The following is a 16,613-nucleotide window of genomic DNA, read 5'->3' as shown; positions in this document are numbered from 1 at the left end:
TATTCAATACAAAACATATGTAAACAAGACGAGCTTTGTTTACAGAAAGAACAGTTTTAAACTATACGTGTATTTTGAATATTTTTTAAAGATTTTATCAAACCAAATGGACATACATCCTATCAGTAAACCTGTAATATGAGCGATTTTATAGACAAATTAAATTTATAAATGCTCCAAGTGTTCAAATTTGAGGGGGGGGGGGCATACATATCAATGTACTTAAAAATGGTTGATCGTGTGTATAAATTAGTTTGATTAAGAAGTTTTCCATTCATAATATATACATAAGTAGTAATTAGTATATATACAGTGAATATGGATTTAAGAAGCCTAGGTATATTAGTTCTTTAGTTTAATATTCCATCTGAGATCCAGGTACAGGTGTGTTTAAAAGTGTGATATAATTATGTAATGAACATCAATTAAGAATATTAAACATCGCAAATTCTTTTGTGAAATGTCATTGTTGTTTTTGATATCGTCTCGCATTAACTGAGCGATTTTCTTCATTTTTGAATAGGGAATTGGTAAAAAAAAATCAAGTCTAAATATCTTGCTGTATATTTTTGAACTTGCTGCATTTAAAATTTGTATCAAACACTACAATTTCTTTTTTAGTATTTTTGGAATATCAAGTTTCCACAGTTGTAAATAAATTTCTATCGTACTTCTATTTCGTCTCTCATACTCTAGCCTATACACGAATAACTTTACGTACAGTCGATCAATTTCCCACAATGCACTGCTAACCTCGCTGCCCCCTTTTACTTCCGGCAACTAAACCGAGTGGTTCGAAATGGAACCGTGAGTTTAATTTTCGCTTCATATTTCTTAAAGATGACAAATAAAAGTTTTATACCTAATTCATAGTTTTTACATCTTTCTAATTTTCCTTATAGGTCACCACAGAAGGGCCCACAACAGTCCGTGCAAGTTTTCGGACGAAAGGTACCCACGTGGTTTTAGATATTGTTAACATGTTACAAATATTTTACATTTACCTAAACACAATTGGTACAACTGAACGTTTTGATCAGATTTTAATTATTTGTTTTCAGATTTTAATTATTTTTTTCTGAAATGTGCCACTTATATCATGATATCTATTCAACAAACAATTTAACCCCCCCCCCCATCGTAAAGATTAGCACTCGACCCCTCGAGCAACGAACTAATATGGATGATAATTTTCTTATTTCTAGATGTATTACATAATGTCAAAAGCAGTAATTAACATTCTTCATGGTTTACTGATGAAGTGGTAAGCTCAAACTAAAGTTTATGCAGCACATTTGGCCGGTTTTTTAATAAAATTATACATACCTGTGTAAGAAGTGCAGTTGAAATCGATGAAAGGGAAAATTTCCAAGATATTTTCATTTACACGTCATTTTTCAATTGGGAAATTTCTCAGGAACGAAAAACAAATTTCTTACGGAAATTTAATTGGGAATGTTGGCATTTCCTTTCATTCCGAAGTCACTCGGAATACCTTGAACAATATTTTAAAGTCCCCTTTTAAAGTTATCATCGAGTTCTGCTGCAAAATTAAGCCCTGTAGACATCACATTTCTTAGCCATGTATTGAAATCTGATAAGCTAAAGGGGGCATTTCAACAGAGAAATATTGGAAATTTTTAATACTTTAGAAAGAATATCATTTTGGTAATCAGGTATTTACATGTATAAATGTCGAGTAATCAAGCAAAATGTGAATCGAGGATATCTTGGGGACAGTGAGATGCGACTTTAGATGTGACATTTAATTGAAATCGCTCAGTTATAAAATAAAAATATAATGTTAAAAGAATAAGGTGGTAAATGAATGTGTTAAATATTAACAATAAGATATTAAAATGGTTAACATAAGTAAAGGTGAATGAAAATAAAATGATGTCATTAATTGTTCTTTTATAGAAAACTGCTACTGCTGTCGCTCATTGTAAACGTGGAAATGGCCTGATTAAAGTTAATGGAAGACCACTGGAGCAGGTTGAACCACAGATCTTAAGATACAAGGTTTGTTGTAGTTATGACTTATTTCTGATGCATGGATCAGGAAGTTGTGATGAAATGTGATTCTGCTTACCTCATCTGACAGAACTGATGACAAAATCACAGCGCTCTGAGCTTCTGTTATATTCTTTACTGTAATGCATGCATTGAAATCAATGAACAATTTTATTTGCATCAGCAAGGTCAAGCAATAGGAAAAGAAGTTTTGGGATAAGGAGTCAAGATGGGGTTTATTTTAATGAATATTTAATTAATATTCAGTTTGTGATGAAAGTTTCAAGTCTTTGAATTTGACTGCGTATTAATTGTATTCAGCCAGATATAAATAATTATGTACAGAATGCTCTCTTCTGTATATACTGGTAGCTTTATTCATTGGTTCTGTGACTTGGTGAGCTTGGTGAGATGATGATAGGCTGGTATTTTATTGTATATGAGGGTTAAAAGAGATTTCAAAATAGTGATAAATAATTTGTAAAAACAAAAAATTCACCCTATCAGCACCTTAAATTTGCTATTAAGACTCCAAACAAGAAATTTTGAATTAGAAAACATAAGTTACCTTTCTTTATAGCAAGGTGAGTGTCTTAGTGAATCAACTTCCAAATTTATGACTTTTTGAATATATGAGCAAACTCAAGAATTATATGAAACAAAAAATTAGGTCTGAGACTCTGAGCAACTTATATGATGAATTGTGTTTCTGCTTACCTTCCTGAATTAGAGGTGAGGATATTATCACAGCGCTCTGAAGTTGCTCATATAAATTAAGAATGAATCCGACGCCATAATTGAAATGCATATTGCGTCTTGCTTGCAAATGTGTTGTAAATAGGGATGAAATATTTTACTGCTGTAAATTAATTCTTTACAAATTAAGTATGAATAATGAAAAACTTATAACAGAATACAGTCTCTCTTGATATACTGGTATTTATGTTAATTTTTTATGGATTCGTACTACAGTATCAATGTGTACTAGTAAAATTGAAGTATTTGAGTAATGAGTATTAGGGTAATGTACTATATACATAATTTGAGAAACTTGCATTAAAATTATACAAAAGTGATAGATATATCATGATAAATTCTGTGTATGACAAGTCAACATATGGCTTGCATTGCATAGTTACACCCGTCCTTTGATAACTTGTATCATCAACAATCTTCCAAAACTTTAAACTTTGTTTACAATCAAGGTTTTAAACTACTGAAATATCAATTGCCAAATCCCAATTTTGAATCTGAGCAATTTATATGATGAATTGTGTTTCTGCTTACCTTGTCTGAATTAAAGGTGACGATATTATCACAGCGCTCTGAAGTTGCTCTTTTTTTTGTCAAGTCTTTTCTTTGAAGATATTTATGTATATATTTATACTATACAACCAAGCCACAAATGCGGTAAAATGTTTTGACTGTTTGTGTTTTACAGCTCCAGGAGCCCATCCTGCTGCTGGGTAAGGAGAAGTTTGCTGGGGTGGACATCAGAGTGCGCGTCCGAGGGGGTGGTCATGTGGCCCAGGTCTACGGTATGTAGTCATTAGTCACTACACATCATTGATAACTAGCTAGTTAGTCTCTACCTGGTATAGGGATTTAGCTTATAATTGGAAGTGATAAATAAACCAGATTTTTTTTTTTTTTTATACAAAATCAGGTGGTTAGGAAATTGCAAACAAAATATAGGAACTTTTATTTGTGATATTCATCCTGAATCACCAAATACAATTTCTTATATAGATATTTTTATGTACTTCATTATTGATGAATAAATAAAACAAGAAATAATCATGGCAAATATTTCATTTTGAACCAGAAAATTTAAAACAAACTTAAGATTGATATAACTGACATGTGAAATGGATATACACTGTATAACTAAAATTAACACTATCAAGTTATGGTACAATGAGCATTGACTTTGATGAAATGAAACAAAAAAACGTGTTCAATTTTTCATAGGCAATTCATTTTGACAATTTTATATTCATGGAAGCAAAGCTCTTGATTTTTTTAAATTCAAAATATTTCTCTATTCTTTAATTTATTATGTTACCAATTTTTCTTCATGTTTATTGGTTGGAGTAAGAATTATAAAAAAATATCTTTGTTTTCTTTACAGCTATTCGACAGGCTATCTCCAAGTCTTTGGTAGCCTATTACCAGAAATGTAAGTAAAATATAAGCCAACAGTAACTTAAACATTTTTATGTAAGATGATAAAATTTCTATAAATGTTTTCCATTTGAAGACTGAATTATGTGATATGTTTAAAAGAGTGAACATTTTCTTCAGAGCCACAAGTTCACTTATTTCGGTTAATTTTTTTACTGACATAGGCTACCAGTTTACACAAATTGTTTGATCTTTCCTCATATGTTCTTTGTCTGTACATGTACCATTGTGATAGAGAACAGTTTATGTGGAAAGTATTAGACAGATTTTAAAAATAAAATTACAGATGGTACAAATTTTAGCAAACTTTATTACGATTATTACAACAACCAAAAAACTATATTGATATTTTAGATGTTGATGAGGCCTCCAAGAAAGAGATTAAGGATGTCCTGATCAGCTACGACAGAACTCTGTTGGTCGCTGACCCCAGACGATGCGAGCCCAAGAAGTTTGGAGGTCCCGGCGCTCGTGCCCGCTACCAGAAATCTTACCGTTAATCTGGTCATTAAATTGTAAATTGACACTTCACTCAGAGTTTTGTTATTTTTTTCATTATTTGAGGAGGAAGAAGAAATGGGTTGTAAATGAGAATTTTAAGCAACAAATGTATATAATAAAACTAATATGCATATTGATAAAAGCAACAAAAAATAAATGAGCACAATATAAATACCATATTTGTGTGCCATAAGTTGTATAGTTTTAAGAATAGGAGGAACTAGCTCTATAGCAGTTCAATCTGATTTTTCCCGTAGAGCCACAAACTAGACGGGGAAGTGAGTTCAACCCTCCTCTAAAAAATTCAAACTTACTAAATTCACGTAGTAAAATTAAAAGAAATAGGCCTTAGCCCCCTCCCCCCCCCTCCCGGCAAACAAATTGTCCTTTGGACCCCCCTTGTAAAATTTTCTGGTTCCGCGCATGGACCTGCAACTATTTCGTTGATAGTTAAGTAATTGAAACGTTTCCGATTTTTAAGAAACACGAGTTGCGTCAGTTTAAACATTGAACGCTTATATAGCATACTGTTTTGGTCTGCTCATAGGCAAACTGCAACTGCCTCCAATGAAGAGATATAGTGCACATTTTGATGATAATCTAATTTAGACTTGCAAGATTCTTGTATCGAAGAGAAGCGAATTTACAAGTCTAGTTTCATTTTTAATTAGATTGCGCAATAAACATCTTTTATATCTTTGATTGAATTGGAACAAAACAATAACATGCATGGTTTCAAGTGGCTTACCGGTTAATTCAATGACATACATGTACATATAACATCAATTAACCTCGCCGGTATCATGTGTGGTATAGTTGACGAGTATGCTTTAAAAACACGTTTGAAGCTGTTTGATGCAACCTGGTCTTCATAATGAAAATTAACAGAAGATTTAAAGGGGTATGGTCACGTTTTTGTTTAAATTCTATTTTTCTGGCTTTATTATTTACAATGCTTTAGGAATGCATTTCTAACGATCAAATGAAAATTGAGATTCAGTAGTAGAGTTATAAGCAAGATACATTGCTCACAAATCTCCGTCATTTAAACAACGCTGGTGTCCAGTTTTTGTTTACATGAGTTCAATATACCAGTAAAAAATCTTTTTCAAGCTGATTTGTCTATGTTCTTCATTTTCAGCAACAAAAAACCCAGTTCCTAACGTTAACACATTCATTTTAGGTCTAAAACTGGAATTTTCACTTCAACATTCAAAATGTAAACAAAAGCTTTGTTGACGTAGCAAAGAATAGTTAGCTTTGTAACTCAATTGTAACTCAACGAATTACACTAAAATTTTGGTTGCCTAATAAAGAGCCTTACTGAAGCAAAATCGGAAGAAAAATTGGAAGAATAATTTTTGACCAAAATCATGACCATGACCCTTTAAAGTAAAACTACAATTTCCAGACATTTTCAAAATTTATTTGAAATTCCTGTACAATGTACTGAGAACGTGTTATACAAAGCAGATACATGTACAAGTATACAGTACGCAAGGATAAGGAATAGACTACAGGTATGTTAATAAAGATCATATGAATACTAAAATACTCCCACTATCATCATTTAATTAATCATTTATAAAGCATTGTGGATATACATGTACATGTCATATATAATGCACGCGATCAATTGTCATTATTGAATAGACCGGGTATATCATAGACATTATTAACAGAATTATATAATTATATACGAGCCTCACAATAGTTTATATTTAATTGTTTTTTGCATTTCAAAATGTGTAAAGAGTTGGTCATTGTTCATTTCATAGACATTTTCAACACTAGTCCAGTTGCATTAGGAATAATCCCGGCATGGCGTCTGTAATATTGAAATGGATCTGTTTTTGGTTCTATCCATACATGGCACACTTAACTTCCGCATTCATCGGCGTCTTTGCTGGACAGTTGAATGCTGTTGAGAACGCCTTAATCTGCGCTAAGGCACTGTTTGTTCTGCAAAATAATGTTTCAATAAATTATTTTACAGCAATTAAACATTGAACCAAGGCATATAAAGTAAAAATCGAAACATCTTTAATTTAAATCCACTAACTTTTATACCTACCTAATGTCCTCTGACACCAATCCTCGGACGGCATTGTAATAGCCAACATTGTCATTTCGGTTGTAGCAGCTAGCCTGAAAATTGCATACAATGGCAAGATCTTTAAATGGTCTTTCAATTAATTTTATTCACACCAAATTTTTAAATAGAACTAAATGTCCAAAAAATATTTTAATTTTTAGAATTTTAGAAATTAACCTCAAACTGTTAATTGTGCTTAAGGTAGATACTATCATGCAATTTTATAAGGATTGTACCTGCGCATACGAAACAAAGAACATCTGTTTAACAGTAGGATCTCTCTCTCTCTCTCTCTCTCTCTCTCTCTCTATAGTATACAACAAGAAAGTGCTAGCTTTGGTTGACGCGTGCATTTACATCTTGTATACCTGCGCATATGAGACAAAGAACATCTGGTCGTTGGTCAGGCCTAATCCAGGAGCCAGTTTCTCTCCACCGTTCTTCTGAACCCATTTTTTGTAAGCCTTCAAAACAAAATTACAATCTCCTTTTGGTTCAAGGCATATTACTAGTAAGTTCCTAATATTCTTTGATTAATGAAAAAGTAATCCTTATTCATACTATATTTTAATTAATTTTTAATTACTTTATATGCTATCTGGACTCCGCTAGTTTCAGCCATCGCTTCTGCCGACCATCTTAAACCATTTACTGGCACCTGGCCATACATGTAGAAATATGTAATATATGGGAAATGCAAGGCTCTTGGGTTAACCCATAAATTATTAATTTTCTCTTTTAGAAGTGTTGTAAATGACTTCAAAATGGAAAACTATGATATAAAATTTAAAGTAGTTTCGGAACACAGATATTTTTATCTTATGTTCCAGGACAATACTACGAACCTTGACAGGAATGGTCTGTCCTGGGATGGTGAATGGACCCATGCTCTGGTTGTTGTAGTAGTTCTCCACACACTTCTTGGCATCTTTCCACTTGTTGGTCGTCTGGTTGCTCCACCAATCCTCATGGACGCCTTCCACATTGTAGTGCCCTCCTACAGATCATACAAATATTCCTTGTATTGATACAAGTTCTAAATTAATTTAAAAATGCATTGTTCATATGAACTGGTACGAAATAAAATAAAACAAAATTATAAATTCCTATGCAAAGTATAAATTAAGCATGTGATAGGGGCAATTTGACAACTTACTTTTAATAATGTATACTGTAAATTAAGAAAAATAGTAAAAAAAAAATCCTCACTATCATAATAACATGAAGGTTTGATCAGTTAATAAATAAAATTATTCTTTTTTAAACAAAAAGAAAAAATAAAGAAATTGGTTTTATCACTGAATCCTACTGTGAAAATCAATCTATGAGAATCAAATACCTGAGTGATCGATGCCATGGACAAGATGGTGAGCTATAACGCTTCCCATAGAGCCAAAGTTCATGAAGTGAGGGAGCGTGTAGTCGTAGAACGGGAACTGAAGGAGTCCGGCGGGCACCAGCAGCTCGTTCCAGGGGTTGTAGTAGGACATGAAGGTGTCGTACGTCCGGTACACCCACTCCTCTTCTTTGTTCACGTGGTTCTTCAGTTTCTTGTTCCACGACTTCTGGATGTAGTTGTTCACGCTCAGGAGGTTTCCGAAATAGTCATACGGGTCCACGTTGAGCTGAAGTTTTTGAGAGGTTTGGTCGTGAAAAATGGAAATGTGGTGTGGTTAAAATTTAAAACAGAGAACACGACGTTTTTTGTGATAACCAGTTGCAAGTAGATTTTTTGTTCATTCGAGTAATTTTCACATTGTGAAAGAAAAGGATAGAGTTATTGGTATTTGCAAAAACATTTTTGTTAAAACTTGATTTTATTTACATTATGACACTTACACTACTGTACAGGTTGTCCATGGCCGCGTCGTTCATCATAAAATCTGGATAGCCGAGTTTGTCCAAGCTTCCTTGCATCTGTGAATCACACTCTAACATTATGACACACAGCAGACAAAATATACTTATAGTTTTATATTATACCAGTAGTTTTAATTGGTATGGAACAATTTGAAATTTCAATGAGAGTATTAAATATTTAAATTATATCATCTGTTTCATCATTTTCAAATTGTAAAATTTAAAGTAAAAGCACTCTCAAATTTCTGAAAACGAAAAGCTGTAAAATCGTCACTTGGAATCAGGCTGAAGATATATAGATGAAACACTGATGAATTACTTTACACCATATCAATAGCGAAAAGTGTATTGAATACGGTCTTTATTTTGACACATTTATTTCCAATAAATTAAGAATATGGATAAATAAATCACGTATCGATGTTAGAATATCAAATATCACGTCAAAAACTAACCAATTTTCTTTAAACTTTGCCCTAGAGGTGATCGTTTACAACGTAAAAGGCAAAGCGATAAACAACATAACCATGATACATAATCTCACCTTAGATTTTGCTCTGGCTTTTGTAGCACCATCCATGAACGTGTTTTGCATGGTGCTGTCAATCAGAGCCTCCTTTACATAGTCCAGAATCTCATGAGCCTGCGCAACAAAAAAATGAGAATGGAAAAAAGAGGTCAAAGTTTTACAGAAAAGACACAGTGAAAATATAAACTCACCTTTTCCTTATTTTCATCGGCAAAATGGTCCCTAACATACATAGAACTAAGCGCGTCTCCAAAGTACCGATCCATGCTTTGGAAACAGTAAAGCCAGGTTCCCAGGAACTGCGGGATACCGTACCTATCTACGTAGAACTCACGGTTGGCGTGGACGTACTCCCAGGAAAGTTCCGTTTCATAGCGGTCTATCAACTTCCAGACCAGGTAGTTGTTCAACATCCTGTCACGTGGTATACAGGCATGTTTTCAACATACGGTTGTATGGTCATTTTACATACTTTAGAGTAAACATCAAATGGCGATATTACATGACTGTATAAAATAACTAAAATTTAATTGATATGTAATCTATCGCCTACCAAACTATATATTACATCATCTTTTGTCCCCTTAATTATATGTCCATTACTGTATCGCTCAACACAAGTTTACGTTTAAAGATTTATTTATTTCATTACCAAATCACTAACTGAGAAGTAATGCTTACATAATTCAACATTAATTTCAAAAATTATTTTAAATTTACATATATAAACAAACTTTATATACTTTCTCATTGGGATTAAAGTGTTATTGCAAACAATACTCTCTCATTGTCCCTTTAATAATAACCCAAATAACAAGTTGCATTATTTAATTGTTTCATGTGTAACTAAATTAAAAATCCAAAATACCTAGTTTTATTGGCCCCTAAAGACCCTATCATGTCATTCATCTTTTTCAACCAATCAGCTTCCCGTAAAACAACTTTTGTTGACGGACCAACATTGGCGTCGTTAAACATGTATTGGATATGGGTGGCGAAGTCAATCTAAAAAGATGGGGATTATGCTACAGTTTGTGTTCTAATTAGTACCGGTATGTCTTTTACATTTTAATGGACTAACTGGCTGATACAGCACCCACCTCTATACCAAGCATGGTATTGAGGTCAGATATAGACACCCTCTTCTCGTAAGCGTGGGGGTCTGACGTTGGCATTGTGTTCTTCGTGATCTGAAGTTTTGTTATGACTAAAAGTTACAACGCATGGAAAACACTGTCTTATATAGATATTGAAAATATATAGATGTTCTTTTATGAATAAGATAACATTGTTCTTTTAAAAACATGGAAATATTGTACTTTTTGATGCAAAAGAAATACGTAAATTACATGTATTAGTATACGAAAACATTACAAAATACTCGTATAGTTTATTTTCACATCTTTATAAAATCATAAATAATTCTTTACAATCTGTTTTTAAAATATCAGATTTTACATGTACGTACATTGGCTAGATTCATTTCTATGGTGAAGGCGTCATTGATAAAGGTCTCTATGCGTGCGTTTTTTGTATTGTTGTCCAAAGTTATATTCGAATCCCTGACGAGGAAATTCGCAAGACGCATCATGAATGTTTTCATATCGTTTCTGTACTAAAGAAACAAACTTAAGAAATTAGAGTTATTTGATTGTTAGTTGTATATTGGCAAAAATATCACCAGTAATACTTTAACAAAAAATCACTTAATAATAAATATTGCAAAACGTAACGCATTTTAGTGGTCTTATACAGCTGACTGCAAAGAATCATATGTAAGAAATGTAATAAAATTGCATTTAGGTACATTATCACATAAAACTTAAAAAACGGAACAGATGAACAATATTAGTTTATTATATAGCTGAAATTATTAGTTTATTTTAAAAATAGTTAAAAGACGAATATTGTCAGATTTTACTCCGCAAAAATTAAGGAAAACCAATAACTCTAACCAACCTTTTCAGTTAAAGGTTCCGTATAGTAATACCAATACATTGACATACCAGCGTAATCCAACTGCCAAAAAAAGTATTCAGAAAATTCAATTTGTCAACATGAAAAATTTGAAACAATATTGACAAATGAATAAGTTTGAATGAAGATCTAATTACCTCGATGACTCTCCTATGCCAGTCATACCAGTCGGTGACCACCCGGAACGTGTAGAAAGCCGCCGTCCAGTAATCGACAGAGACCTTCCGAAAGGCATTGTGGAAATCAAAGGAGTTGTTGTTGAAGGTTCCGAGTACATACCAGCCTCCAATGTTGTTTATTACCTTGGTGATCAAAGGTGATCCCTTAGCACGCTCTTTCCGGTAAGTATCAGTGCACGACGAAAAATAGTGCTTCAACTTCCGCTCCGTGGAATAGTCCTGGCTACGGACGATGGGGGATTCAAGAATTTTCTTGAGTTTCTCTTCATTATGGTAATACATATTTCTGTACACGGTTCTCGAAGAAGTTTCGGGATCCAAAGGATTTTCAATCTTGAAACGCCCACAAGCATATTTATAGAAATTATCACAGGGCTTGACAGAAGTATTGAGATTGGAAACTACATAGGACGCGCTTTTAAGACATGGAGGGGATACACAGAACTGGTTTTGACCAACTTGAGCGCTTGTGGACGGTGAATTTGAACCATTGTCTACGCCAGAACTAACCATTGATCCTAATATTATGCACACAATAACAGCCAAAAACGCAACCAGTCCTAAAGCGATTTCAGTTACACGAAAAGTGAAGCTTCGAATGGAGATTTCGGGCACAATGGGAAACCTCTCGGTCGATTTTCCGAACTCTGCGTAGTTTTCTGTCATGATGTCCACATAAATGTTTTCTTCCGTGGAATTGGCTGCAGCACTGGAAACCCCTGATGCTATCACAACCGAAGACGCCACTTTGCTAAAGATCAGTTTAAAAGACCTTTCTCCCCACAGTGCTGCAGAGAGAACCTCTCGCTATTTCGTCTTACACCCTGCAGTTTGCGAGTCTGGCTGATAAACTGGAGAAGCTGTGCTCTAATGTTGACTTTATTTGTTATTATAAAATTCAAATGAATATTGGGTATAGATATTAGCTAAATTATTCAAGTAACTGACGACTTCAAGATAGAACACGGTTTATGAGTTTTCTGACTGGTAGATGGTGGAACAGAATGGTAGCTTATTTAGATCATTTATGTATATACATACCCTTAATATCGAGTCATTTTGTTAGATATGTTGTATTTTTGTAATAGAAAAAAGTGCGGATGGCAATCTCTAACTGGTTAACCGTTTACTTGGTCGGAACGATGGTAAACGGTTACAAAATCAGTAATCTGTTAGTCGTATAAAATAATGTACTAGTCTAGTACATGTACATGTTAATGCAATTTTAAAATAAATTAAATTCTTTTACATTATCTGGAGAAGTTTGATTAGAGACCGTTAAGTCCACATGGCTCGTGGAGCAACTGTCTGAACGTTCTAGTTTCCCATTTTTCCGCGCGTTCACCGTGCGCTAAGCGTGCGTTCACAAAACATTCACTTTGCGCTCACCGTTCGCTTAGAGTTCACTTATCGTTCAGTAGACAATATCATATCTTGGCTGATAACAATGCATACAATGTAGTTTATTTATTATTTTATCCTGATTACTGACGAAATACAATGTAACAATAACTCCCTAGGCTCTCCGATAAATCGTTCATCTTGCGTTCACATATCGTTCACCGTACGTTCACCGATCACTTTGCACTCGCGTTTGCGCTCTGCGTTCGCTTACCGATTACCGTTAAAAATGCTCACCAAATTCCGTTCAGCGTGCGCTCACCGTTCGCTCAGAGTGCGCTCACCGTTCGCTTACCGTTCACTCACCATTAGTTTAAACTTTATTTCATTTTGAATTGTACATCAATATAAACAATAAATAATGCAAACAGGATTCGGAAACAAGTTGTTACAACTTATATTAATCCGTTTCCTTAAATTGACTTTCAACTATTAAAAACGATAGTTGCCCTTGCTGAATGGCAAGTATATTAGGAACAACAAATGAAAAAAAAGATGGAATTGATGGAAAAATTTAACAAAAAAAAATGAAAAGGGAAAAATATAATAGAAAATATACAGAGAGAGATATCATAACTTGAATTAACGTTAAAAGTGACCGAGTAATAAACAGTCGTACGATGCAAAAATAACAAAATCGACAATACGGTAGCAAGTGGAATTAAGTTACAAATCGTTTAGTAGCAGAAATAAAATGATGTACATGTTTGAAAATGTTTGTATTATAGGAATAATTTCTATCTGGGTCTCCAAATAACAGAATGTTTAAAGTGACCGGTCTTAATGGGTCAATGAATTTTTTCCTTGCATCAGTGTATAGAGGACATTCTAATAAAAAGTGAAGTGTTGTTTCAATTTGTCCACAGGCACAATTAGGATTATCTATTATATGTTTTTTGGATAAATGCGAATTAAGTATACTACAATTGAGTCTAAGTCGTGTGTGTAAGATCTGTTCTGTGCGCTTACCAAATAGAAAGTGTCTTGGGGTTTTACAACAGTTTGAGTTAAGCACACGTTTCAAATTGGATACTGAAGGATTTTCTTGGACACTTATCGGAAGATCGTTCCAAAGCTTTGTAGTGGACGGTAGAAAAGATTGTGAATAGTGGTTTGTATTAGATTTTCGTTGAGTAATGCAGTGCGATCTTCTTGTGGGATAATGATGTGTTTCACTGATTCTTAAGGGGATTAGAGAAGATAGATAATCTGGAGCACATCTATGGACCATGGTGTGGAATTTGATTAGTTTGTGTTTTTGTCTACGATTGTGTAGAGTGTCCCATCCAACCTCTCGATACAGATCATTTAAACTTACGAGTTTTGTCGCACCTGAGACTATGCGAGCTGCCTCAATATTGATTTTTTCGAGTTTATCGGCTAAATCGTTTGAGATATTGTCCCAGACAACATCTGCGTATTCAATGACTGGTCTTACAAATGAAACGTAAAGTTTTTCTAAGGATTTTCTATCTAATAAAAATTTGAGTCGTCGTAGAATGTGTAACCTAGACGATGCCTTCGCCACGACAATATTAACGTGATATGACCATTGTCCGTTGTCGGAAAAATGTAATCCTAAGTGTTTATGATGTGACACTTCACTTATCTTTTGTCCATTCAAGTACAAGTCTGGATGTAGAGTTCGGTTTCGTTTGGTACTAATTGTTATGCTTTCAGTTTTCTGAGGATTAAAGGTAACTAACCATTGATTAGACCATTTGTGGATTTTGTCAAGGTCGCTATTTAATGTCTTGCTTGCGATGACCGGGTTATCGACAATAATGTATAAGGTGGTGTCATCCGCAAATAATTTGAAAGTGGATCTTATGTCAAACACTATATCGTTTATATATTCAAGAAATAACAATGGACCCAATATTGAGCCCTGGGGTACACCAGCCTTTACGTCGCGCCAACCCGAAGCTGATGAGTTTATTACAACTCTTTGTTTACGACTCTGGAGATAATTTTCGAACCACAGATAAAGTTTACCTCCTATCCCGGCTTGTTGAAGTTTATAAAGCAAACCCTTATGCCAAACTCTGTCGAACGCTTTGCTTATATCACAAAACACGGCACGCACCTCCCTTCCCGAGTCTAAGGCTCTTCCTATATCGTTAGATATGTCTAATAATTGATTGACTGTTGAGTCACCGGAGATAAAACCTGACTGATTGTTGCACAAGAATTTTGTTTCTACAAAGTAACTATAAATATGGTTGTGAACGCATCTTTCCATGACTTTACCAGTAATACACAATAATGAAATCGGTCTGTAATTGTTAATATCATTACGTTTACCCTTTTTGTGAACAGGTGTTACGTTAGCTTGTTTCCATTCCGTAGGAAAATGTGAATTTTGAAGTGATTTGTTGAATAATTTGCGCAATGGAAAACTTAAAATCGACGCAGCTTCCTTAAGAAGTCGAGGATTTATGAGGTCTGGCCCAGTAGCCTTAGACGTATCTAATGAAAGAAGAACATTTTTTACTTCGTCGTCGGAAAGTTTATTTCTGTATATAAATGGTTAGAAGCGTTGTTATTACTAGTATTTGGAAGAGTCGCTGATGAATCGTCGATATTTGACTGATTTGTAAAAAAGATGTTAAAAGCAGTTGCTTTTTCAAAATTGTTATCGACTACATTGCCATTAACCTCCAAGGGAGGTAAGTCATTGCGAATCTGAGTGTTGGATATTTTATTTACCATATTCCACCACTTCCTTGAGTCGTTACACTCGGATATATTTTTTGACAGCTTTTTGTAATAATCATCGCGAGCATTACGTACAGCGCGTATACAGTGATTTCTTGTTTTTCTAAATTCGGTCCATTTGTCAGGATGATCAGTTCGTTTGGCGATTGAATGCAATCGTTTCCGTCGACGGATAAGTGTTCGAATTTCATTATTCATCCAAGGAGGGTCGGATTTTCTAATAGTCACTATCTTATTGGGAATGTTATTTCTAGCGTGTTTTATAATAGTTTCATTAAATCTTTTAACATTGGTGTCGATGTCAGAATCAGACAATATTTCTTCCCAGTCGATTGAGTTAAGGCTATTTCTATATGAAACGTAATCGCCTTGGTTGAATAACCAAATTTCGCGTTTAAATGAGTGGGAGGTTTGATTGCATAGAGTTAACGACGCATAAACAGGACAATGATAACGTACATTTTGGTCCAGAAAACAATCGCCAACATAAGCTTTTTCAAGAATATTACTATCACTGACTATAATAACATCTAGAAGTGTACAAGTTTCTTCAGTAAAATGGGTTGGTTCTTCAATTAGTTGGGTCATGTTGTATGGGCAGCGGAAAGGGCAAAAAATACATTTTTACAAACTCAACGATAAACTAGATTCAGCAATCTAAAATAATATTATCAATGACCATAAATGCAAAACCAACAGTCTTCTTTGCAAAATAAATGTACATAAAAATCAACCAAAGGTATTTAAATACAAATCAAACACAAAAAGTAAAACCAACAGACATAAATGTAAAACGAACATACATCAACATGAAACAAGCGGACGCACAAATAAACGCCAGGTGGCGTTTTTTGGGAAGCAATATATACGTCATCGATTATTGGAATCCGGGATGGTTCGCACCTATTTTGTTTCGCCTTGAGATGTTTCGCACCTGCCTCGGAGCGAAACATCTCACTGTATTTAGATATTTTTCTCGTATTATCATTCCTCTGAAATTAATTATTACCTATACAAGAATTGAAATATGTTTTTAAAAAAAAACTATTGAAACAGTGCTTGTCTTTATTCATGCACGGCCAAGAGAGCGTTCTTGCTTGATTACGATTTTTATTTACTAATTTTATGAAACCATGCCGTTTTATATGGTTCAGAA

General features: G+C 34.0%; 2 protein-coding genes across 2 annotated transcripts; one reads left to right on the top strand and one right to left on the bottom strand.

The window, feature by feature from the left end:
- Positions 1-707: 707 nt before the first annotated feature.
- Positions 708-4,728, top strand: LOC128171875 (40S ribosomal protein S16). The gene is made up of 6 exons (XM_052837675.1): positions 708-807; positions 903-951; positions 1,921-2,022; positions 3,455-3,551; positions 4,145-4,192; positions 4,552-4,728. The coding sequence occupies exons 1-6, from the start codon at positions 800-802 to the stop codon at positions 4,695-4,697; spliced, it is 450 nt and encodes a 149-aa protein (XP_052693635.1). The 5' UTR covers positions 708-799; the 3' UTR covers positions 4,698-4,728.
- A 1,380-nt stretch (positions 4,729-6,108) lies between these two features.
- LOC128171818 (endothelin-converting enzyme 1-like) lies at positions 6,109-12,202 on the bottom strand. The gene is made up of 14 exons (XM_052837603.1): positions 11,297-12,202; positions 11,142-11,201; positions 10,651-10,797; positions 10,283-10,372; positions 10,051-10,187; positions 9,374-9,596; positions 9,198-9,296; positions 8,633-8,710; positions 8,133-8,418; positions 7,639-7,790; positions 7,380-7,451; positions 7,162-7,257; positions 6,773-6,846; positions 6,109-6,660 (listed from the first exon to the last, which is right to left on the bottom strand). The coding sequence occupies exons 1-14, from the start codon at positions 12,002-12,004 to the stop codon at positions 6,558-6,560; spliced, it is 2,325 nt and encodes a 774-aa protein (XP_052693563.1). The 5' UTR covers positions 12,005-12,202; the 3' UTR covers positions 6,109-6,557.
- Between the last annotated feature and the right edge of the window lie 4,411 nt (positions 12,203-16,613).

This window comes from Crassostrea angulata, chromosome 1, assembly GCF_025612915.1.
Source record: "Crassostrea angulata isolate pt1a10 chromosome 1, ASM2561291v2, whole genome shotgun sequence".
Taxonomy (NCBI): domain Eukaryota; kingdom Metazoa; phylum Mollusca; class Bivalvia; order Ostreida; family Ostreidae; genus Magallana; species Magallana angulata.
Note: the sequence above shows the minus strand (reverse complement) of the source record. Positions and strands in the feature narration are given on the sequence as shown.

Bases quoted from the DNA above. Each gene is read 5' to 3' on its own strand.
- LOC128171875 (XM_052837675.1), top strand. The intron at 3,552-4,144 runs GTATGTAGTCAT...TTTTCTTTACAG, and splicing joins TCATGTGGCCCAGGTCTACG to CTATTCGACAGGCTATCTCC. The intron at 4,193-4,551 runs GTAAGTAAAATA...TTGATATTTTAG, and splicing joins GGTAGCCTATTACCAGAAAT to ATGTTGATGAGGCCTCCAAG.
- LOC128171818 (XM_052837603.1), bottom strand. From the start codon at position 12,004: ATGACAGAAAACTACGCAGAGTTCGGAAAATCGACCGAGAGGTTTCCC. The intron at 11,202-11,296 runs GTAATTAGATCT...TTTTTTTGGCAG, and splicing joins GGCATAGGAGAGTCATCGAG to TTGGATTACGCTGGTATGTC. The intron at 10,188-10,282 runs GTGGGTGCTGTA...CCATCTTTTTAG, and splicing joins ATACCATGCTTGGTATAGAG to ATTGACTTCGCCACCCATAT.